At 37.8% G+C, this 24,465-nt stretch overlaps 1 protein-coding gene and 1 long non-coding RNA gene across 3 annotated transcripts in view; one reads left to right on the forward strand and one right to left on the reverse strand.

The window, feature by feature from the left end:
- Positions 1 to 21,109, forward strand: part of LOC26527530 — a 60,087-nt gene extending 38,978 nt beyond the window's left edge. For both annotated transcript variants that reach the window (XM_044009169.1, XM_044009170.1), the window contains exon 4: positions 17,062 to 21,109. In XM_044009169.1, coding sequence (XP_043865104.1) covers positions 18,013 to 20,868 — 2,856 coding nt within the window. In that variant the 5' untranslated portion in view covers positions 17,062 to 18,012 and the 3' untranslated portion in view covers positions 20,869 to 21,109. The remainder of the gene's footprint in view (positions 1 to 17,061) is intronic.
- Positions 1,493 to 2,626, reverse strand: LOC122757332. The gene is made up of 2 exons (XR_006357332.1): positions 2,508 to 2,626; positions 1,493 to 1,672 (listed from the first exon to the last, which is right to left on the reverse strand). It is a non-coding gene; the product is annotated as an uncharacterized LOC122757332 (long non-coding RNA).
- Positions 21,110 to 24,465: the final 3,356 nt, after the last annotated feature.

The raw sequence follows: 24,465 nt of genomic DNA on the forward strand, positions 1-24,465 counted from the left end.
CTCCGCTGGCAAGCAGATGGGATTATTGTAGGGGGCTGTCGCGGAACTGTTGCAATCATTACAAAGATGAGCGATAAGCGACGTTGCATGCGGTGACACAACTGACGATTGCAATATGATGTGTGCCCGCTATATGTCATGTTCTCAATCTTAGCATGCAGATGCGCGTGTGTGTGTGTGTGGGTGTCTGCTGCGCTGTTTGTGTTGTGTGTATTGTGGCTGACAAGCACGCGAATTGATGTGCCACTTGGGCAAAATGCCGTTGACTTTTGAGGGATTTATGTGGCGCTCTGCTGACAGCTGCCAAAAATTAGCTGCCTTTCGAGCCAAACTAACTAACTGTCTGGCAACCAAACGGAGAGTTTCTGGTCCGGGCGGCATAATTAGCATTGGATTGCAAACTTTTGTTCCCAGCTCCAAGCTGAACAAAACAGAACAAAGCAAAACAGAACCTAAGCTGACTTAGCAGCTGTGCTCGCTCTCTGCTGCCGTCGCTGCCGCCGCTGCTGTTGCTGTTGCTGCTACAACTATTGTGGTTGCTGTAAACTGCAACTGCATGCTTAAACTAAAACTCAAATTTGCGCACAAAATCCCAAAATGTCAGTGACCAAAAACAGAGCCAGCTGTGCCTCAGCCCCAGCGCCCGCCTGGTTGCCAAGGGACAATGCCAGCCGAACTGCTTTGCTCCAGACTCATTATTCAAATGTGTTTTGCTGCATTTTGTAATATGCTAAAATGGGCGTGCCCCGCTTACCATACTGTGCTACACATTTGCATTCGCCTGCTTTCATTCCCATTGCAATTTTTTTATTTCTTTGCTTGTTTATCTAACACAAGATTTCCTACAGAAATTATCAGATTCGATGGCAGCTATGGCATTCCTCTGTTTCCATTATGCAATCATTCGTTTCATTTTTTTTTTTTTTTCAGCTCAGCTTAGCTGCTCTCTTGAGTTTTTACTGAATTTAATGTGAATATATTATTAAACATGTTAAACATATATATATATATATATATATATATATATATATATATATATATATATATATATATATATATATATATATATTTCTTTTTTTTTCATTTATATAATAATGTTAAGAAATACACACATTTTTTGTAAAGTTAAAAAATTAAATGCAAAAATCGAATAGATTTTTGCCTCTGGCATGTAAGTGATTTCTCCAAGAAGAGCAGAATGCAATGAGTTTATTAAGAGAAGAGAGAATCTGAGAAGGGGCCATTATACAAGCTAGTAGCAAAGATAATAATATTATACTATAATATATTGTTGTGAATAATCTAAATGCATACATAACTGAGCGTACAGTAAAATCCGATTATTACAACACCCAAGAACCATTTTACGTCGCTATATCCGGAGGACATTATAACCAAGCGGAGGCACTCAATAGCCGGTCGAACCGGATTCTACTGTATTTCATTTGTATATATTTTTTATAAATTAAGATTTTCTTGTGAATTATTTTTATTGATTTTAAAAGATGATTTTCATTGACAACACAATTCCAATGCGTCGCAGCTTGGCCATGGTGGACAGTGTATTTTGTATTTGCTGGTAGTTACCACGGCTACTATAACTATAAAAGCGTTAAGCAAGGCACTCGACGACAATATCATTGTAGCTCCAAGAAACAACTAAAGTGTAGATCTGCAAAGAGTATAGAATAGAATGCAATATATATAATTGATGGCTAGCTTTTAATCACATAAAACAAATACGAATATTTACTTAAAATGTTACTGAGTTCGCCTAACTTTTCTTATAAAATATAATAACTCATCTCTCAATCAGCATATTAAATAACAATTAAGCTATGAATATACTCATTCTTTATATAAAAAATCTTTACTTTAGCGAGGTAACTTTGCGTCGATGCCATTTCTGCTTAGTATCACATTAGCTACACATTAATTATAAATTTTCCTCTTTTTTTTTTTTTTTTTTGCAAGATCAATTTGTTTCGCAGAGCATTGCAAGTGTAACAAAGAATTTGTATTATAAAATAAAGGCAAATTCATTTGCCCCATGCTGAATGGGAGATGCTCCCCAAAGGCGGGGCCACACAATGCTTTGATCTCAGCGCGACGCGTGTAATATGATTTCGACTGAAAAGGCGAGGCGACTGAAAGGTCGCTAAAAACTGTTGCACGCCTCACTTACAGCACTTGGGACTGCCAAAGGACCGGCCCAGTCTCTAGGGGAAGTTGAAAAAAAAAAGTCAGGGACAAGCTAATAAAAAGAGAGAACTGAAAGGGAATTGCAAAGCGTTTGATCTGTGCCCCAGGCGATTGTCAAGCATGTTGGCGAACCTGGACGCTGAGACTAATTAGCGACAGATTGTATGCAAAAGTCAATCCCCGAAGAACCTTGGGCATCCATGTAGTATATTGCACATGCGTTTAATTACACAGACGTGGAAATTTGATTTTCACTTGATCGAATTTGAATTTAATGCGTCTCCGATTCGTTAACCAAAACTCACAGTTATTCCAAATTTCCGCATGCTGTAAAAGTGTTTCACCTGCTCCGCTGTTTCATTTTGTTTGCACAAAAATGTATTTCCGCTGCTGTCGTTTATATTTGGCTGCTGTTGCTGTTGCTGTTGTTGTTGTTGTCAGCGTGGCTTGTTTACATGGCAGCCAGAGAGTTTCATTCTGCGGTCTGCGCTCTAATTGCGACTTGGCAATATATCAACGCGCATATAGCCAGATACCTAAATGTATGTATATGTATGTGTGTGCACAAGTACTTAGATACAATGTATGTCAGTGTGAGTGTGTGTGTGTGTGTGTGCTTATGCAGGTATCTTGGGCTGGAGCTTTGCTCTAGCCAGCAGCCGTTTTGACATTTGCTTACGCGTTAAAGCTGACAGGTAAAATGGATTTGTTACGGCAATAGAACAAGCAAAAACGCGTTGCTTTTAGTTCAGGCAGGAGCTCAACCAGGGCCGAGTGAGAAAGAGAGAGGGCGTGAGTAAGGGACAGAAGGAGGTGCACTTATGCCTGTGACACGTGAGCAGATAACACCCCAGCTGCCGGAAACGTAAATTCCTCTTTTATATCACAAAAATTACTTTGAAAGCAAGCTGCTGCTGTGGCACAGAAAACTCCACCTAACTACAGCAAATTATTTATTTATAAAGCAGAAATATTCCTACAATAATCTTTACATCTAAGGGCAATTAACGTAATTGCATTTGTAATAAATTAAAAAAAAAAAATAAAAATAAAAATAATAATAATAAAATAAAATAAGTAATATACTTGCACGTTTAAGAAATAATTAATTTCTTGGAATGCTCATTCATTCTGTTATTTTCCGTAAAATGCTGCATCAATCCCCCATTTGCTATTCAACTTGTTTAATTTACTCTCTGGATTTTCCTTTACCTATTGAGGCAGAGAAATGAAAAAGGTTCTCGTTCGAGGAAAATATTGAGGCAAAGGTTGAGGCAGCACTTGAGAATCGATTTAAAAGAAAATCGCCAGCAGATTGGCCATTGTAGTAGTTGAGAAAGCGGTCTAAATGGCATTTCATAATAGAAACGAGCAGAGCAGAGTGGAGTAGAGTATAGCAGGGTCAGAGTGAATCCATTAAAAGGATATTGCAGCAGAGAGCCAACAGTAATTATCAATGGCAAAATAATTGAGCGAACACTTATCATGCGCAGGCAGCAGTAAAAAATGCGAGAATCGAGCAAAAAGGGCGATGGAGCCGAAGGGAGACAAGACTTTATCTCCTTGTCTGTGTTGGCTCAAAGGGCAGGCCAGAGGACTTAATTGCGTTGACGGTAAGCCCATAGTAAAAGCACTTTAAATGCTAAGCAGTCCGCATAACACTCGCCTTGACCTTAAAGACGTGCTTCAAAATTTAATAATATGCTGGCAAATGAAATTTGCAAAAACTCAGCCTAATTTGATTAGTTTATAAAATCCATTTTGAAGCCTGGTGCTTCAGTGGTCTAGCTGAAAGAAAATTAAGTTATATCGAAAGGTCAAAAGCCAAATGGCAATTCAGCTTCAGCCTCAGCTCTTCAGCTGAACAGTTGAACAGTTGAACAGCCAAAAGGTAAGCGAAGAGCAGTCGAAAAATTCACTTTACAAGGCGCAAGCTTCATACAAAGGCTCAAAGCTTCAGGGGTCCGTGACACAAACGTCCATTCACAGTTTATATGCCAGGTCCTATTTTTTATTTCTTGCCAAGTTTACGCACTAAGCAGCTGTCCGACCGGCCCAGTCACGTGTACGGGTCTAGGCTGGCAGAGGAATACTGCAGGGTAAGCTGGCAGGCGCACTTCAAAGGCTCACAAAGGCACTTCAGCCTAAGAGTGAGCCAGCAAATGTTATTTTAATCAACATTTCTTCAAGCGCACAAATTTCAATACAATGCAAAATTGGAATAGAAATTAAATTCATGCAATTTGAATAGAACCAACAATTGTTGGTAAAGAAAAATATTGACGGCGTGTAAAGTAAATATGTAAATAAATATGATTGCCAGATAGGTAAATATAGTAAAATATATTTAGTAATAAATATATATGAGTAAAATATAAAATAATGTTATTTAATAATATATCAGTAAATATGAATTAAATACTTTTATGTGAAAAAAAACAACAAAAATATTAATATAACAAGATAGATATATCTGAAAATATTTTTAAATATATTATAGCCAAAAAAAAAAAAATAAATAAATAAATAAATAAAAAATAAATAAAATAAAAAAAATCTGAGTAAAATATACCTAATTTATATATAATAATATATTTACACTTGTTTGACTATTTAGCGAAAAATAAAATAAAAATATTTAAGTAATCCGAATTATTAATTACCGAAAAATAAAATAAAAACATTTAAGTAATTCAAATTAACGTAATATGCAAAATATATTCTAATATTACATTTTTAATATGTATAATTGTAATTTTCGTTGCTAAGTTGTTTAATTTGCCTCATTTTAATTATAACTAAAATACGTTTAATTAAAACAAACACGTCTCTCGCAAATATATTATGGTTTTCATTTAATGTAAACAATAGATATTTAAGCATATATTCGCTTGGCACAATCGTTACGTCTGTGTGCACAGACACGGAGGAATTCATTTTTAATGCTGCCCTTACGGCAGATCAGCGTCGCACAGAGAATTTACCCCACCCTCTCCCCCTCCGCTAGACAGGGCCCAGGCAAACGAGTGCAACTGGCACTGCTAATTGCACTCATTCACACGACGAGCGCCAACAAAGGCGGCCAGAAGTGGCCTCTAACAACAACAGCAACAACAACAACAATAACAACAACAACAACAACAACAGAAGCAACAAGAGCAACAATAATAAGTGCAACAACAAGCAGCAAAAGTCGAAGAGTTGTCGCCTTGACGGCGCGGAAACGGAAGCGTTAGTTGCAAGGATATGTTGCACTAGTGCACAATAGTCAGTCCACCCACGCCTTCCTGCTACCCTTCCGCTCTTCCTCTTCCACTCTTCCACTCATCCATTCAGCATACGCAATTCAGACAACTCCCGGCAGCAGCCCATCGCGCGTCTCTCTGTTGTCTGTATCTCTCTCTCCTTCTCCCTCTCTCTCTCTCTCTCACCCTCTCTCTTTCTCTATGTGTGTATGTACAGCAATTATGTGCCATTGAAGTTTCATTGTCAGCATTGCAGATTGCACGTGAAGTCCGTCCGGAACCGGAGGGAGCATGCTTCTTCTTCTGCTTCTGCTTCGACTCTATAAAGCTGCGTCCGACACACATTGTCCGTTTCCGGCGTAATTGTTATGCCAATTTTTAAGAGCGCGGCGTCGCCTGCCTCGCACAAATTAAATGAAAATCAAATAGAGCCCGACATCCAAAATACATAAATGCGGTTAAATTTGTAGCGTTAAATGTTAACAGTCGATTTACAGACACACACACACACACATGAGCACTCAGACACCCACACACATAGCTATAAAAATATCAGCGCGTATTTGCGTGCTACAGCTAGAGCTCTCCTCTCTCTCTCTCCCCCCCTCTCTCTCTCTCTCTTTGGGTCTGCCTCGTTCGACGAGCGATGTCGTTTGGCTTAGACTTACGAGCTTGGGGCGCAAATTGACAATTTCTCAGAAATTGCACAAATACTTATGAGGCTGTGCTCCATTTTTTTTATGGCAAATTACACAGCCGCATAGGAGTGTAAATGTACATATGTGTGTGTGTGTGGCGTCATATAATAAAAACGTTTGGCAGCCTGCTTTGCCAGAGGGTTTTATGATTGGTTTTTCAGCAAAGGGGCAAAAGGAAAGCAAAAAAAAAAAAAAAAAAAGCGAAAGTAACATAAAATAAATAAAATATAAACTGCGTTATGTTTATGCGTCAAAGAGGGAGCAAGCCAGTGGGAGATGGAAAGGGCAAAAGAAAAACCCATCAGACATCATCAGCCTGCGCATAATTAAACATTAGACGACGATAATAAAATTGAAATCATTGAAGATTATTGCCAAGCATGAGCCAAACTGAGTTAAAGGCTGTCATTATCCAAGTGCTGCAGAGTTTCGCTCTCAAAGAAACTTTTCTTAATGCCTTTGGGTTTTCCTTGAGTTGCCATAAATTTAAATGTGCTTTAATGATGCTGCACCATTTCAAAATACTGAAGATATTTACAGCCTGAGAATAAGAGAGAATTTTTTTTAATAATATAAAAATAATAATATAATATAATATAAAAATAATAATTATTATAAAAATAAATAAATATAAATATATATACATGTTTCATATAATAATAGATATAATAAATAATAAAATAACATAATGAATTTTAAAAGTAAAATAATAATTTAAATTAAAATAATTAATTTTAAATCGGTTATTCCAAAATACAATTTTTAATACATAATAATTATAATAAGAGAGAATACTAATTTTACAAAAAAAAAAAAAAAAAAAAAACAAACAAAATAAATAATAAATAATAATAAAAATAATTTATTTAATAATTCATAAATATTAAATATACATATCTATTATTATTTATTGTATGAATAGTTTTTAAATTTTGTGAATTTTTATGAACTTAATTTTAATACAAAAAATTATGTATGAAATTATATGATAACTAATTTAGCTTGCGAATCTGTATTATTACGCTTTATTTATTTCAAAACAAACAAAAAATTAAAGCAATCTTAAAAAAAAAAAATCGTATGTTAATTTAAAAAGTTTCAATATATTTTTCTTAGACTTATTATATTTATTTAAAATACATTCAAACTAAAAGAATATTTTTAATATACAACAAGAGTTTTCATTATATTCGCCCAGCTCAAACTCGTATTAATATTATACAAATAAGCTGACACAGATTAGTTTGAAACTTTTTGCATGATAATCAACTCTTATTTGCTGTCGAAAAACTCATCTGCATTGCTCTTGACTCAGATTTCAACGGCCAAACGGCGCTTAGAATCAGCTTGTTTAACTAATACAGCTGCTTTGGTCAGCCGAACATGATTTGAATATCAGGCGAAAGGTAAACTTATAAAGCAATTAAAAAGTTTTTCCTGTTGTATTTTTTTTTTTTTTTTTAGATTGTTATGATTTTGATATTTTGTTGTGTTCTATGAAAAAAGTTTTCGTGAGCGGAGCACGGCTTGGGCAAAAAAAAAAAAGCAGAGAAATTTAAAGCGGCAGGTGCAAAGCAAATGGATAGCAACATTAGTAGAGCAACATAGACCTGAGCTTGTGTGTGTGTGGGTTCGTTTGTGTAGTTAATGATAATCATAATAAGACGCTGAGTGCCTAAAATTATGCTTAATTTGCTGCAACTTAAAGGCACTAAAGCTGCACAAAGGACAACTGAGGCTGGCCCATCGGACGCTGGCAAACTTGGCAGGGAACTTTTTCCTTCAAGTGGTGCCTTGCTCTTTCTCTCTAACAACATAAGCTGCTAGGCAAATAAAAATGTGTGTATACACCCACACACATACATATATATTTGCCCCCGCCCACTACAGCACACACATCAAATGCTTGCCGAAAGCAAGCTCAAATTGCCTTTGAGAGAGTCGCTAGCGAAATGGCAGCTGCCTCGACGAAGACGAAGACGACGTTTGCCGTTTATTTGCGTTTATAATGTGTGAGCTATTAAAATTTTAGAGGTTGTGCCCATTTCGCTCAGTGTACTGCGTATGTGCTTACGACTAAAATATATGTATGTACTATATGTATTTCTGTATAGCATTTGCTTTGCTTTTTACATACATTTGCGTCATCTGCCTCAGCCTTTGGCTTCGCTTTTCGCACAGCATAAAATATGTACAAAAAATTAGCCGATTTTCTTTTAAAGGCGGCGGCAGAGATGCGAGCGGTTTTTTTAAAGTGCACAGCAGCTGCTCCTGCTCCCGCTCCTGCTGCTGCTGCTGCTGCCGTGGCGCCCAGTAAGCATCTTTTTAAGTGAAAACGCGAGCGACGTGTTTTGCACTTTGTCCAAATGCTTGTGGCGTTGCGCAATGCATTCAGTTAAATTCATATTCGTGTGCAGCAGCCAGAAATTAACATAAAAATGAATTGCGAAGCATTTTTAATGTCAACGTTTCGTTGACGTTTCGTAGGCCATGCATACCCTACAATAGATTGCTAAAGGGTAGGTACATTTCAGAGAGAGAGAAGGGGGGAGAGAGAGAGAGAGAGAGAGTGTGTGAGAGGTAGAGAGAGAGAGAGAGAGAGAGAGTGTGGGAGGTAGAGAGAGAGAGAGAGAGAGAGAGTGAGAGGTATAGAGAGAGAGAGAGAGAGAGAGAGTGAGAGGTTAGAGAGAGAGAAAGAGAGAGTGAGAGGTATATAGAGAGAGAGAGAGTGTGTGTGAGAGGTAGAGAGAGGTAGAGAGAGAGAGAGAGTGTGTGTGTGAGAGGTAGAGAGAGGTAGAGAGAGAGAGAGAGTGTGTGTGAGAGGTAGAGAGAGGTAGAGAGAGAGAGAGAAATAGAACAGAGGTGGTTTGCATTTCATACTTTCTTGCTTTTTCAAGTCCTGTTCTTGTATGCCCCTTTCTTTAACTTTTCTTGCTCAGAATGAAGAACTCAAGTGCCTCATCAGATCTTTTTCCTCATATAAACCTTCAACTCGATCAGTTTCCAATAAAATTCGATGACTTAATATGGTTCAATTCGTTGTAAAAATTTGATACAGAAATTACATTCTTACACTTCAACAACTTAAAAGATACTGAAGAAGAAAATCTTATGATTGATTGAAAAATGCGATAAAGATGCTGAAGAAGAATATAATTAATTTGGTGTTAGATCAAACAATTAACTACATGACTACTATCGCCTTACACTTATTGCTTCTTTATAAGGCCTTACACCTGAAACTCAACCACCTAATGTTCTTCTTTACTTACTAACTGCAATGCACTTATATTTAAATTTCAGCTCGTTTTTACTTCCAGAAATTCCTCTGGTCATTTTGTCTAAATCACAATTTCATTATATACAAATTTATATTTAAGCAAGTTTTTCTCTCTTTTTAACTGCATTTTCTCACACTACAAAATATTTGTGGAATTTATTGCAGGGCATCTGGCAGTCTGTTGAGTTGCGTATTTATGGTTGTTTATATTTTATTTTTAATTTTTTGTTACATCGCTTCGTTTTTTCATTGTGGCATTTGGGTTTGCCTTTTTGTCGACCAGATTCAGCAGCAGCTTATTTTTCTTTTTTTTTATGCATATTTTATTGTTTAGCCAGTGCATGCGTAATTTTATTTGCCGCCTCGCCCTGTTGCAATGTCCACCTTTTTTTTCTTTAGTATTATTTATTTTTTGCAGTTACTAGGTAGCAGCCACTAGGAGTATAAGTTGTATGGGTTGTAAAAAATGCATGCATGCTAGAGAATGGCACTCGTTTGTTGTGCTTGTGGTTGTCCTGCTCAGCCCGTTGTTGTCCTGCCGCCACTCCGGCTGCACCTGCGTTCATTTATTGTTGTTGTTGTTGTTGTTGTTGTTGTCACGCTACCTTGTCCAGCACACACACTCACACACACACACACACAGACACACAGTCAGGGCAACATGCCAAATTAAGTGCTCCTGCTGTTGTGTAGAGCTCTGCCCCTCCACTTTTTGCCCTGCCTCCCGTATGTGCCGCACCTTGTGAATGCCAGCAGCAGAACACAGAACGCAGAATGCCGCTTAAGTTGTCATGTACATTTTAATTTTCGCATGTTATGACATGTTTGCAACGTCACTTTGAAGTTGCAGCAGCACAAATTGCAGCCGCATTCGCCTTGCCCTGTCACACACGCGTGTCTGAGCGCCCTAATAAATATTTATAAATCCAAAGCAAATTAACTTTTTGCCACCACTCACCTGCTCGTCAATCAAATTTCCTTTTTCGATATGAACTTCATTTGCATCTGTGGTGTCATTAGAATTTGTTTGCAATTACTGAAAACAGTTTCATGCTGTTAGAATGAACTATAGGAGAGCATATGAGCTTTAACTAGACGTGAGTATATAAGTATATATATTTATCTATATATACTTAAGTCTACATAGACTCAAGTGTAGTCAAAGCTCACAAAGTAAAAATTTGCTTCCTTTAAAGCTGCGAGGGTTGCCTTTGGTATAAAAGTAGCTAAATTGGAATGAAAATGTGAGCGTGTGTGTGTGTATCTTATCCCCGCTTTTAAAACATTTAAAAACCCAGAGCTGGTATTTTACTTTTGATGTTTGGATACAAATAGGAATTGTTAAATGCTAAATTCGGTCTCAAAAAGTTCTTTTTTGTGAGTCCATATGCGAAAACTCACATTGAAAGTGAAGGGTAAGGATGAATTAGAAAAACTTTAGGTTTCATAATCTTTCTGAAATGTATCAATGTCTCATTAAAATTTGTTAGGTATGCTTGCTCAATTGGGAGAGTGTTTTATTATTATTCTGAAGTGAGAGACCTTTAAAGGTCGTTAATTGAAATTTTGTTAAGGCACTCTATTGATGGATACATATGCCACTATATAAGAGGAACTGCATATGGAGGTAAAAGAAATGGGAAATAATCTATTTTAGTCAGTCATTTTAGAGTCAGCATTTATTGCAAATATTATACATATATAGTATATATTTATTATATACGATATACTATATAGGTTTTATTATATATGGCATGTCCATAGACATATACTACTATAATAATATTTAATTTATAAGCTACTAAGTGTGCTTATCCCATAGTATATCAATTAATAACTGTTGTTTCATTTCGAGTCTAAGATAGATTGCACATGTAATTTTCATTTAAAATCCAACACTGGGACCTTCTACAGATTCTTTTACACATTATTTAACTAATTAATAGACACAAGTCGACAATTGTGTTTAGCAACTGAAGCACTCTCAAAGCTTAATTATTTCTTAGACTTGCTCAAGGACTGGCCCCTTGGCAATTGAATGAATTGAATAGGTATTGCAGCCTTTGGCATTTGCTAATTGCTTGACACATTTACTTTATGTAAAACAAATCCAATTTTGGCTGAGCTTAGAGCAGCTTAGTTTTCTTTAAGAAGCAATTGATTTAGATGGTTTCCCTGATGATTTTGTCATATCTTTTTGGGTGGCGATAAGTTGTCACGTTGCTTGGTTTACTTTGGCTTGAAGTTGTGGTTGCAACAGTTTGGGGCCGGGTTGCCAGAGGCAACACGACTGGAGACAGCCAAATTGTTTACCGCAGCTGTTGATAAGTTTTTAATTAAGTTTAAGCGTATTAGCTGGCACTTTAGCCGGCTGTGCAGCTCGCCAATCTATAAAAGCCACAAGAACTCGGGATTACATAAGCGCTGCTCCAGTCCCATAATGCTAGCAGGAAAATTAAGTGTTTGGTCTGAAGTCGCAGCGGCTTTTGAATAAAGAGAATAAAAAAACCAAAAACGAAGTAAAAAATAATTGAAATACGCAGACAGTCGCTGGGTGCGTGGCCAAAGTCGCGACACGTGCCGTTGGCGTTGCCGTTGCCGTTGCCGTTGCCACAGACACTTGGCGCGCATTAAGCATACGCCGCGTGTTACCAGAACGCGTTGCCTATTAACGAGCAATGAAAACCCCCTGCCCATGCCCACTGCCCCGAAAGAAGGGCAAGAAACAATTGCTTATGTCTGCTGGCAAATGCCAATTCGGTGCGAATGTCTGACAGCCAGAAATTGAAATTATTTTCAATGACAGCAGTTTAGAAGATATCTAAGACATGCCAATGGGCTCAATGAAATGCTATGAGAGATGGAAATAAAATGCTCAAAATGTTTATTTATTAGTGAAGCAGTTGCTTTGCCTAGCTGAGTGATGGAAGGTACAAATCTGTATGATTTACCCAATGTCTCGATCCAACATCAACCCCCACTCACTCACTCTCTCACTCTTTGCTTCTATTGTAACACAAGTGAAGTTTTTAAGGCACGACATGAGATGCGGACATTCAGTTCAACTGCTGGCTTGCTCTTGATTGTCAAAACATTTTGTGATAAGGATATAAGGACAACACGAGCACACAAGGACAACAGCAGAAGCTTAGACATTCGCCCACGCACAGTTCCGTAGTAGAATGAGCACGCGTGTGTGTGTGTGTGTGTGTGTGTGTGTGTGTGTGTGTGTGCGTGTGTGTTTCTCTGTTTCATAGCCGACAAATGAAAATGTCAAAAATGTGTGCAAACTGCTGCCAAATGAGAAATGTCTTGTATTTGTGCGAGCATAAATTAAATTAGAGTTTCGTTCAGCATAAACTCACACGAAATGTCCTTTCTGAACAACAACCCGACAACAAGCAACAGAAATATTTTTGTCTATTTTCAAATTGATATTTTCCTTCATTTTCTTTCATTTTCATTCCGTTTCACAAGCAATTTTCACATCGAAATTCATGCATATTTAAAGAGCGGCCCCATTTACGTTCGTTTGTGAAAAGTAATTTAAAATCAACTATGAGAATGCTCAATATGGATATATTCCGATATATATATATGTATATGTATATATCTCTCTTAATTTATACATTTATATTTCATGCGCAAATTGTTTCTAGTCCAAAAATGTTTTTAATCGCATTTTGTCAAAAGAATAAAAAGCAAGGGAGGAAGTTGAGTAAAGCTCTTTTGTGAGAATGGCAAATGTGGAATGAATTACAAATGACCTAAAAGAAAAATAAATATATATATGTATATATGTAAGCGATTAAATAAAAATAATAATAATAATAATAAATAAAGCAATATCCATTTAAATCTGGTAAATTATTGACAAGCATTAAAGCATATAAATTTACAACAATTTTTTGTGTTTCCTTGCGTAACTGATTGACGTGATTTGGCCGCTTAGAATTGTTTTCCAAGTGGTTGCTGCGCAGCGCTGATATGCAACAATAACTCATTAATTAAACAGTTCATGAATTTTTCGAGCCTGCTCGGCTTTACCTTGAATCTGGGCAACAATTACAAGCTAAGCGCCAAGCATTTTGGCCAAAAGCCAGCCCGGGCCAAGGCAGCTGCTGCGCATAGACAACGACGAGGCCCAGATTAATGCCTGGTTATTAATAATGCTGGAAAGGCTCAGTTCAGGTGAAAGCCGTTGCCAAGGCGAAAGCAAATCAAGTCAATTTGTTAGCCCAGGAAATGATGGCACTGCCAAGTATCCATTACGCATTTGCATTGGCGCCAGCCAACATTCACTCCTGGCAGTCACTCTGTCAGTTCATCAGTCAGTCAGTTCGTCCGTCAGTCTGTCTGCTAGTCAGTTAGCCAGTTCCGCTTGTTGTGGGTGGCTAATGAAGCGCGTGGCTTGCTGAAATTCTTTGCCTCCGCTGGATCGAATAACACAATTGCTGTTTGCCTTGTTTTTCGAACAATTTCCTTTGAGGGCGTCTGACTGCGCTGTCTCTCTCACTCTTTCTCTCCCTCTCTCTCTTCTTCACACTCTCTCTCTCTCTCTCTGTCTGGTTATCTACTTGCAGTGTAATTTATATGTTATTTACCTAAATTGGCTACACTGCAATATGTTGCATGATTTATAGCTGCCATCTTCATTCGATTGTCTGGGCATTTGCTTATTTACATTTTGGTTTACGTCGCCTTTGCCTTTGCCTTGTCCTTTGTCTTCTGCCACTTGAATGTCCTTTGATTAATTTGCGCAAATATAAATGTCAGCTTGTTGCCATTGCCAAAGGTAATTTAAAGGCCAGCCCACAGCTGTGCCCTTGTCAAATCATATCAAGGCCAATAATGAGCAAGCAATCAGCACAATGAGATATAATAATAATATGCCCCAAAGCCCCCGTTCTCCCAGCTCAAGCTGGAAAATTAACAGCTATGTACGGGCAGTGCGCTGGATCGCGGCATTAACAAAACATGAAATGCAATTAAAGGCAACAAATTGAATGGAATTGGTTTTTACAGCTGGATGATTTCCAGCTGATATTTTCGTTTTCGGTTTCGTTCTCGTTTTGGATTTCATTTTCATTTGCGCGCATTTGCATATTTGCTATATGGGATATGGAATATAATTTTATCCGGCTCATGTTTTTGCATTTTCGCTTTCAAGTTGAAAGCGATACGCCGGATTCATTATGGACAGGCGCACGCACTCCGCATCGAGTGCTCGAAATGAAAGTACATTAATAATCGAGTGCAGCTCGATGAAATATTTGCCAACTGTCAGCGAAAAGTTATTAAAAATAAATCACCTGAAATAAAGTACGCAAATAAACAAGCTCACATACGCCTCTACACATGTGTGTGTGTGTGTGTGCGTATTGACACGCGAATAAAAAAAATGTAATTATTGCAATAACAGCGCCAAATAATGGCAACCATAAACAAAATAATATTGAAGCATATATTAAATATTCAATCAAACATTACGAACTTATCATTTATCATGCAATTGGATGTCTGTAAAAAACACGCTTCAAAGGAGGCAACAAATATTACGCTGAAAAGTCGTAATTGCAATTTGTTATTTCACTTTGCTCTTGTATCTCACAAATATTGTGCGCAATAAAATAAAATTATTTATAATTATACTTGCAAATGACTTCTTTTGAAATGTCAAATTTAAATTGACTTTGCGCATAATATATAATAGAAAGAAATTTACAGAGATTCTGCTAATAAGATATATCAAAGAACATGAATATTATTTAATGTTTGGATATAATAACCGCATAAGGGTAATAGATAATGAAAATGTTAAGGGGATTCCACTACTTTTAAAATGTTATATTATTTATTTATTTTTTGTTTACATATAATGATACAAATTATATTATTTTATTATATACATATATATTTATATTTATATTTATATTTATATTTATATTTATATTTATATTTATATTTATATTTATATTTATATTTATATTTATATTTATATTTATATTTATATTTATATTTATATTTATATTTATATTTATATTTATATTTATATTTATATTTATATTTATATTTATATTTATATTTATATTTATATTTATATTTATATTTATATTTATATTTATATTTATATTTATATTTATATTTATATTTATATTTATATTTATATTTATATTTATATTTATATTTATATTTATATTTATATTTATATTTATATTTATATTTATATTTATATTTATATTTATATTTATATTTATATTTATATTTATATTTATATTTATATTTATATTTATATTTATATTTATATTTATATTTATATTTATATTTATATTTATATTTATATTTATATTTATATTTATATTTATATTTATATTTATATTTATATTTATATTTATATTTATATTTATATTTATATTTATATTTATATTTATATTTATATTTATATTTATATTTATATTTATATTTATATTTATATTTATATTTATATTTATATTTATATTTATATTTATATTTATATTTATATTTATATTTATATTTATATTTATATTTATATTTATATTTATATTTATATTTATATTTATATTTATATTTATATTTATATTTATATTTATATTTATATTTATATTTATATTTATATTTATATTTATATTTATATTTATATTTATATTTATATTTATATTTATATTTATATTTATATTTATATTTATATTTATATTTATATTTATATTTATATTTATATTTATATTTATATTTATATTTATATTTATATTTATATTTATATTTATATTTATATTTATATTTATATTTATATTTATATTTATATTTATATTTATATTTATATTTATATTTATATTTATATTTATATTTATATTTATATTTATATTTATATTTATATTTATATTTATATTTATATTTATATTTATATTTATATTTATATTTATATTTATATTTATATTTATATTTATATTTATATTTATATTTATATTTATATTTATATTTAGTAATTTTGTAATACATAATATTATATAATCTATTTTTTTTTTTAACTTCAAGAAAATCTTTTACAATATTAAATTATTTTTTATTACATTGCATATAATACTTGAATTTTATTATTAATTTAATAAATATTTTTTTATATATAATAAAATATAATTTTTTTTGTTTTTAAATATTTCAAATATTTCAAAATATTGAAATTATATTGCATATAATATGCAATTTTAATATTTTCGTTCGTGTATTTAATATATATTAAAAAAAAAAATCTATTGGTTTTTAACTTCATTAAAATATTGTACAATATGAAAAAAAATATATATTTTTTTTAATTGCTTTTAATTGCATCAAATTTAAATTTAAGTTAGCTTTCATAAATTTAATATATATAAATATTTTTATATAATATTTTAAATTAAGTAGACTTAAGCTCATACAAAAACCCAATCCATATCAAACTTATATATTTTTCATAACACACATACATATATTAGTCAACAGCAATATATTTCTATACATACAATATATATAATTATAATGGAATATTTTTACTGAATTTTGAAGAAAATATTTGAGCTTAATTAAAAACTGGCTATAAAAACTAACGTTTACTTTGCTTGCCTCCGTTTACTTGCAGCTTAACGGTAAAACCCAACGCTAACCAGCGGCAGAGCAACGAAAACAATAGCACAAATCAGTACACGTGTCGCATACACAATGCGAAGCATGCGGCAAGGCATCGACAACAACAACAACAACAGCAATAGCAGCAATATCAGCAACAGCAACAATAAGAACAGCAGCCACAGCCGCAGCCGCAGCCGCAGAGACAGCAGCAGCAACAACAGCAGCAAGTGAATTGCGTTATAATTTCATTAAGGACAAAAACCTTTTCAGTCAACGGCTATAATGCGAAGGGCTAAGCCAGCAAAGGAGAAGAGCGCTAGAGTAGAATAAAGTTGAGTAAAAGCAAAGCGGAGCAAAGCCGCAGGACCCAAGAGGCAGCACTAACAAAAGCATTGCCTACTTACAGGCGCTGCCAAGCAAAAATCAAGCGACTGGCATTTTTATGAAATTAATACAAAAGACGCCAGCTAGAGATAGAGTGAGAGTGACAGAGAAAGGGAGAGGGAGAGGAAGAGTGGGACTTGGAGTCTGCAATGACAGCAACGTGGACGTGGACACAATGATGAGCACTCGCACTCTGATTATAATGGCGGCCCAGCCTCACGAGCAGCAGCAGCAGCAGACGCAGCAGAAGCAGCAACGGGCTAGCGGGAAACGTTTTTTTTATTGCCTGACACTCGAGTAGGCAACGTGATTCTGCTGCCAAGTCGAGACGACAGCGACTGAGTGGCTAAAGCAGACGCTGTAGCTGTAGCTGTAGCTGTAGCCAGATCAACGTTATATTCCAGCGACTGCGCTAATGTTATTTGCGTGACGCGGAAGAGGAAGAGCAAAAGGAAGAGGACGAGGAGCTCGAAAAACGTCACCTTCATTTACTAATTTGACATGCAAACGTGACCAAGTGTCGCACATAGACTCCAAATAGAAGCGAAAGCCAAGACAAAGCCAATTCAATAGAGGAATGTATAAGAAAATGCCACGCCTACTGCAATTACTATTGCCCCAGCTGCTGCTGCTGCTGCTGCTGCTGCACTGCATCGTCGCCTGTCCGCCGGAAGTGTGCGTCTGCAAGTGGAAGGGCGGCAAGCAGACAGTCGAGTGCGGCGGACAGCAGCTGTCCGCGCTGCCGGAGGGCATGGATCCGGGCACACAGGTGCTCAACTTCAGCGGCAACGGGCTGCAGGTGCTGCAGAGCGAGCGCTTCCTGCGCATGGATCTGCTCAATCTGCAGAAGATCTACTTGTCGCGCAACCAACTGATACGCATACACGAGAAGGCCTTCCGGGGCCTGACCAACCTGGTGGAGCTGGACCTCAGCGAGAATGCGCTGCAGCATGTGCCCAGCGAGACCTTTCAGGACTACAGCTCACTGATGCGGCTCTCGCTCAGCGGCAATCCGATACGGGAGCTGAAGACGTCGGCGTTCCGCCACCTGTCCTTCCTGACCACACTGGAGCTGTCCAACTGCCAGGTGGAGCGCATCGAGAACGAGGCCTTCGTGGGCATGGACAACCTCGAGTGGCTGCGCCTCGACGGCAATCGCATCGCCTTCATTCAGGGCGCACACATTCTGCCCAAATCTCTGCATGGGATTAGCTTGCACAGCAATCGCTGGAACTGCGACTGCCGGCTGCTCGACGTCTATGGGTGGCTGGTCAGCCACAATACGCCGCTGGCCGAGGAGCCCAAGTGCATGGAGCCGGCACGGCTGAAGGGCCAGCCGATCAAGGGACTGCAGCGGCAGCAGCTCGCCTGCCTGCCCGAGGTGAGTCCGCAGTCGAGCTACACGGAGGTGAGCGAGGGCCGGAACATGTCCATCACGTGCCTGGTGCGCGCCATACCCGAGCCGAAGGTGCTGTGGCTCTTCAACGGCCAGGTGATGAGCAACGACAGCCTGCTGGACAATCTCCACATGTACTACTACATTGACGAGAGCGGCGGCAGCGGCGCCGAGGAGAAGCGCAGCGAGATCTTCATTTACAACGTGGGCGCCGAGGACAATGGCACCTTCTCCTGCGTGGGCCAGAACATTGCCGGGACGACGTTCAGCAACTACACGCTGCGCGTGATCATCAAGGAGCCGCCGGTGGTGAATGAGGTGTCCTTTCCGCGCGACTACATGAACTACATTGTGGCCAGCAGCGCCGGCGGCGCCATCATCTTCGTCGTCCTGCTCTGCACGATTGTGGTCAAGTGCAAGCGCAGCGCCGAGCCGGCCAAGCGCAAGAAGTGCGACCAGGTGACGAGCATTGCCGGCGCCACGGACTCGACGAACGGCAGCAGCCAGGACACCGGCATGATGAAGTGCGCCTCCATACTGAACGACGGCGACAGCCTCAATGGCGGCGCCGGCCTCATGCTCGCCGACAATCTCACGCCCACCAAGGCCGGCAATGGCAGCGCCGGCGGACCCGGCACCATTGGCGTCGGCAGCGCAGGCGGACTCATTCTGGGCGGTCAAATGAAGCAGAATCTGTTGCTGTACGCCACGCCCAACACGCACTCGCAGCAGCAGCAGCAGCAGCAGCAGCACCAACAGCAGCAGCAACATCAGCAGCAGCAACAGCAACAGTTGCAGCTGAACGTCAACATGATGAATGCCGCAGCAGCAGCAGCTGCCGCTGCCGGCTCGCCGCCGCTGCTGCTGAGCAATGGCCTGGCTGCCGCCTACTGCTCGCCGCCAGCATCGTTGCGCAACTACCCGGAAAAGAATCCCGACCTGGTCAACGATGCGGAAAGTGTCAAGCACAAGCTGAAGACGGCCGTCTCGCTCGACGGCGCCGCGGACTACGAAACGGCCAGCGATTGCGGACAGTACGAGGGCTGCTATCAGCTGACGGCGGCCTCGCCCCATGCCCATGCCCACGCCCATGCCATGCTGGGGGGCATGGGCTCGCGGTTCGCTGCCGCGATGACAACGCTGCCGCGCGGCATGCAACTGAAGTCGGTGCTGAGCTCGGCGTCAGCTGCGGCGGCAGCCACATCGCCGCATCAGGTGGATGTGCACCTGAATCCGGTTTGCTTTTTGGGCCAGGATGGCTATGCCTACGACTACAGCAGTGCGCATCTGGTGCAGCAGGTGGCCGCCGCACCGCAGCAGCACCAGCAGCAGCAGCAACAGCAACAGCAGCAACAGCAGCAGCAGAACTTTTACCGCACGCTGCCCCATAATCGCGCCCATAAGCAGCAGCAGCAGCAGCAGCAATTTGCAGCCGCACAGAATGCCAGCCTTCGGTACAGCATGGAGGCGGAGTTTGTGCAGCGCGCGCCCGCCGTAGCCTACGAGAAGTATCAGCTGCCGAATGTGCGCTTCACGGCCGAGGGCTATCCGCAGCAACAGTTGCAGCTGCAGCAGCAGCAGCAGCAGCAGCAGTTCCCCTCGCCACCCGAGGGCTACAAGAGCAGCGATCTGCCGCTGCCAGCCTTTCAGCAGTGGCCCAGCTGCTTGCCCGGCTATCATGCGCAGCCGCTGCGCTACGGCCTCGGCCAGCCATCGCCAGTGCTAACAGCAGCAGCAGCAGCAGCAGCCGCAGGAGGAGCAGCAGCGGCAGCAGGAGCAGCAGCGACAACAGCAACAGGAGCAGCAGCAGCAGCAACGCCCGCGCCCACGCTGGAGAGCAACACCACCATACCCGAGCTGGACGAGACTGAGACGTCGCCCAGCGGCTCGAATGCAGCCATGGCCGAGTCCGAGTGTGTGGCCAGCAGTAGCGCTGAGGCGACGGACGCAGCTAAGCTAAAGCAGCTGAATGGTCCCCTGGCGGACAGTCCGGACGAGGGCTATGTGGGTGATGCGCAGGAGACGAGCGACATTTGACAACGCGGCGCTGCTGCCGGCCAGGATGCTGCCTTAGACGATTCTGTGGCTCTGTAAACACACACACGCATATACACCCACACACACACACACACAGACAGAGACACATCCACACTCATACTCGCACAGAAATAGAATTAGTCTTGTGTTCGTATACGTGTATCCGTATCCTTTGTTGCCCACAGCAAGCAAACAAAAGACCAGGATAACCCCACATCCCAATCCAAGAAGAAGAAAAATGGAAAAAATATTATATATATATATATATATATATATATATATATATATATATATATATATAAAATGTGAAAAGAATTTAGCAAACCGAATAAAATATGCCCTAACAGAGATCAGAAACGAAAAGCAAAAAGCTAGCACAATTAAATAATTTCTTCTCCTGCTCGATTTGCATATTGTTGCCGAAATGGATTTTTAGTGCAATTAGAAACCCATTTGCTGCTGCACCACATCGGCAAATGCAAATTGAAGGCTAATCCAGATGACCTCAGACATATACTTTGCCTTCTGGGCCAGTTCAAAGTTGTTGACAAAGTTGTCTGGGCCCACGGCAAAGGGTATGGCAAAAGGGCAGAGAGCTGGCCTAACCTAATAAAGCCGAAAAACAAAGACGCGCAGCTAAACAAAAGACTAGAGCTTCGTCCCTAGCTCTGACTTCATCTTTGGCAGTTGTTATTGTTGTCGTCGTAGTTGTTGTTGCTGTTGTGGCTGTTGTTGGGGCAGACTCCTTTTTCTTTGCTGCCGTGTCTATGCGTGCCTCGAGTGGCAAGCTGGCAGCATTTTATTTCCGTTGATGTAATTGAAAAAGTTTTTCATTTAATATAAACTTTTCAGCGTCTTGCTCTCTCTCTCTCTCTGTCTTCTCTTTCGCTCACTCAAGCCATAAAAAAGCCAAGCAAAAGAAAAAATGCCTAAAAACAAGCAGCAAGGCAGGAGAATTGCCAGGCCGGGCCAGACCAGGCCAGACCAGGCCTATGCCTACATTTTGTCACTGTTTTGTGGGGCTTTTGTTGGTTTGTTTGCCTGCCGATTGAGTTGCTTTTGGCGCCGTTGTTAGCTGACAATTGACTCGGCGGTGCCCACATGTCGCATGCTGGCAACCATTGCCATTGCCCGGGCAGGCGGCAACTCAGCGTGCTCCACACTCAAGTGGCTCCAGGCGCTGTGTGTTGGCATGGCGACACCTGCTCGGCGACACAAAGGATTTCGAGCGCGGGGAACGGGCTCAAGTGGATGGGCGATGCAGCGTCTTAGCTGGAGTGCCAAGTGCTCCGGCCGAGTCGCGAGTGGCATTGAGGGTTTGGCATCCCTTTGGCATTCTGCTCTAGTTTATGAAATTTTAATTTGGGACACAGCAGCGCCTGGCTGCATTTAAATAATTTAATCTGTTTGTTATTCGACTTTGACATATAAACTTGTTCCTCTTCTTCCCCTTTCCTATTGCTGTTTTTTTATTGGCGTGTGAACATCTCATCTTATATCAATACGACAAGGTGTACTGGCACTCGACTAGCACAGGTATTTCCGGGTAACAGAGCAGCGTAGATATCGTAAATAAGTAGGACTAAAGCATATATTAAATAGACACTAAGAACTGCTTAATTTTAACAAAACTAATCTTTAAATACTCCAAATTGGGTATGGCAACAGCGAGTGTTCATGATGGCAAAGTGAAGGATTCGAGCATTTAAAGCTTTAAATGATTTTCAAAAATTCTAAAGAGATGAATAATAATTTTTTTTTTTAATAATACCTGCTATGAATAATATGCATTACAAACAAAATAAATAAAACCATTTGAATATAAATATATATATATATTACGGTAAAGCAATATACATATATATATATATATATTTTTTTTAATCACTTAAAGTTTGCGAATTGTATTTACTATTTATTTGAACTTGAGTTAAACTACAAATATGGACAAAAATAATGTTAACTAAATGAAACTTAAAATTACCCAAAATTATATAATGTTTAGTTACTTTAAATTATTAAATTATATAAATTACCTTTTTTCATTTTTTATTTTTTCTCAGTTAATAAAAGAGATAAAGAGATATCTTTGTAAAAAATGCATTAGTTAAAAAGATTGTTCGCTTGATCCAAATACTTTGCTAGTTATTTGTACTTATAGTCAAAAGAAAATTAGCTATAGAAGTGCAAGAAAAAAATCACTAAAAAATACATTCTCTTTACATTCAACTATAAATATTTGGCTACAAAGAAACATTAATTTTATTTAACTTTAACCACACAATTTTATTTAAATTTGATAACAAAATAGATTTGTAGTCAGCCAAAAATATCAATATTTTGCTTGCTTTTGAATTTATAAATTTCATAACTTTCAGTTACTCTCAAATACGCATAACTTTTTACTTTTTACATTATTTTGCTTTACACTTTTGCACTAGCTTTTCAGTTAATAGGAATTCTCTCAAATTTTCAAAATATTTTCTGTGTACATAAAGGAATTCAAGATTGAAACAAATAGCGATGAAGGTGAAAAGTTGAGCCGAAAATGGAAAGCAAATTTCGAATGTTGTAAGAGTTAAAATCGAGTAGCAAAAAGAAAAACAGAATTAATAAACTGCATTGAGCTGAGAGAAATGCAGAAGCAATCATTTAAGCACACTACTGATTACTGTAAATGAAATAAATATATAGTATATAGGAAATCATAGCTGTAAAAAAACACACACACATACACGTACACATACACAGGTATACACACTTACAGTTGCGTATATAGCAAATTATTTAGTTTTAATTTCACCAAGTGAGTTAGTTGGCAAAATGCACCGAAAATTTAAATGGAAATCGAAATACTGAAATATATATAAATAAAAAATAAAAAAATAAAATAAAATAAAAACATTTAAAAAGTAAATTTTAGCATTGTAAAACTGAATCTAATATTATAAACACTCTAAAGGCAAAAACAAACAAAAATATTCAAAAAACATTTTAAAATACGCCCATAATTTACAAGAACTATTTTAGCTGTATAAATAAAAACGATATATTAAGTTAGAATTAGGTAATGGAAAACGGTTATGAATAAATAAATATATAAAGCGCCATAAACGCGACAACAAAACATTTAAACAACAATGAGCATTAATAATTGAGAGAGAACACAATAAACAATACACACACAGAGACACAGACACCGACACCGACACACACACACACACACACACCTAACATAAATTAAGATAAATATATATAGATATATTAATTTGCTAAGTTAAATGATAAAAAAAAAAAAAGATTACGAATGAAGCAAATTGTAAAAAGCATAAAAAGAAATGAAACCAAATAAAAAACGCATTAAACTGAAGAATTTAATAAAAATTAAAAAAAAAAAAAAATAAATAGAAATTTCAATTTAAATATTCCAGCTACTGTGGCTGCATTTTCTTGTTGCTTGATTTGAATGCAGTTAGAGAAAAGGCGGCACAAAAAATTCCTAATGGCGCATGACGGTGAAAATGCAAAATGCAAATGGCAAATGGAAAGTGGAGGAGCAGAAAAACGCAATGGAGCATGGAAAAGTGCGGAGTGATT

This window comes from Drosophila mojavensis, unplaced genomic scaffold (genome assembly GCF_018153725.1).
Source record: "Drosophila mojavensis isolate 15081-1352.22 unplaced genomic scaffold, ASM1815372v1 contig_49, whole genome shotgun sequence".
NCBI classification, from domain to species: Eukaryota; Metazoa; Arthropoda; class Insecta; order Diptera; family Drosophilidae; genus Drosophila; species Drosophila mojavensis.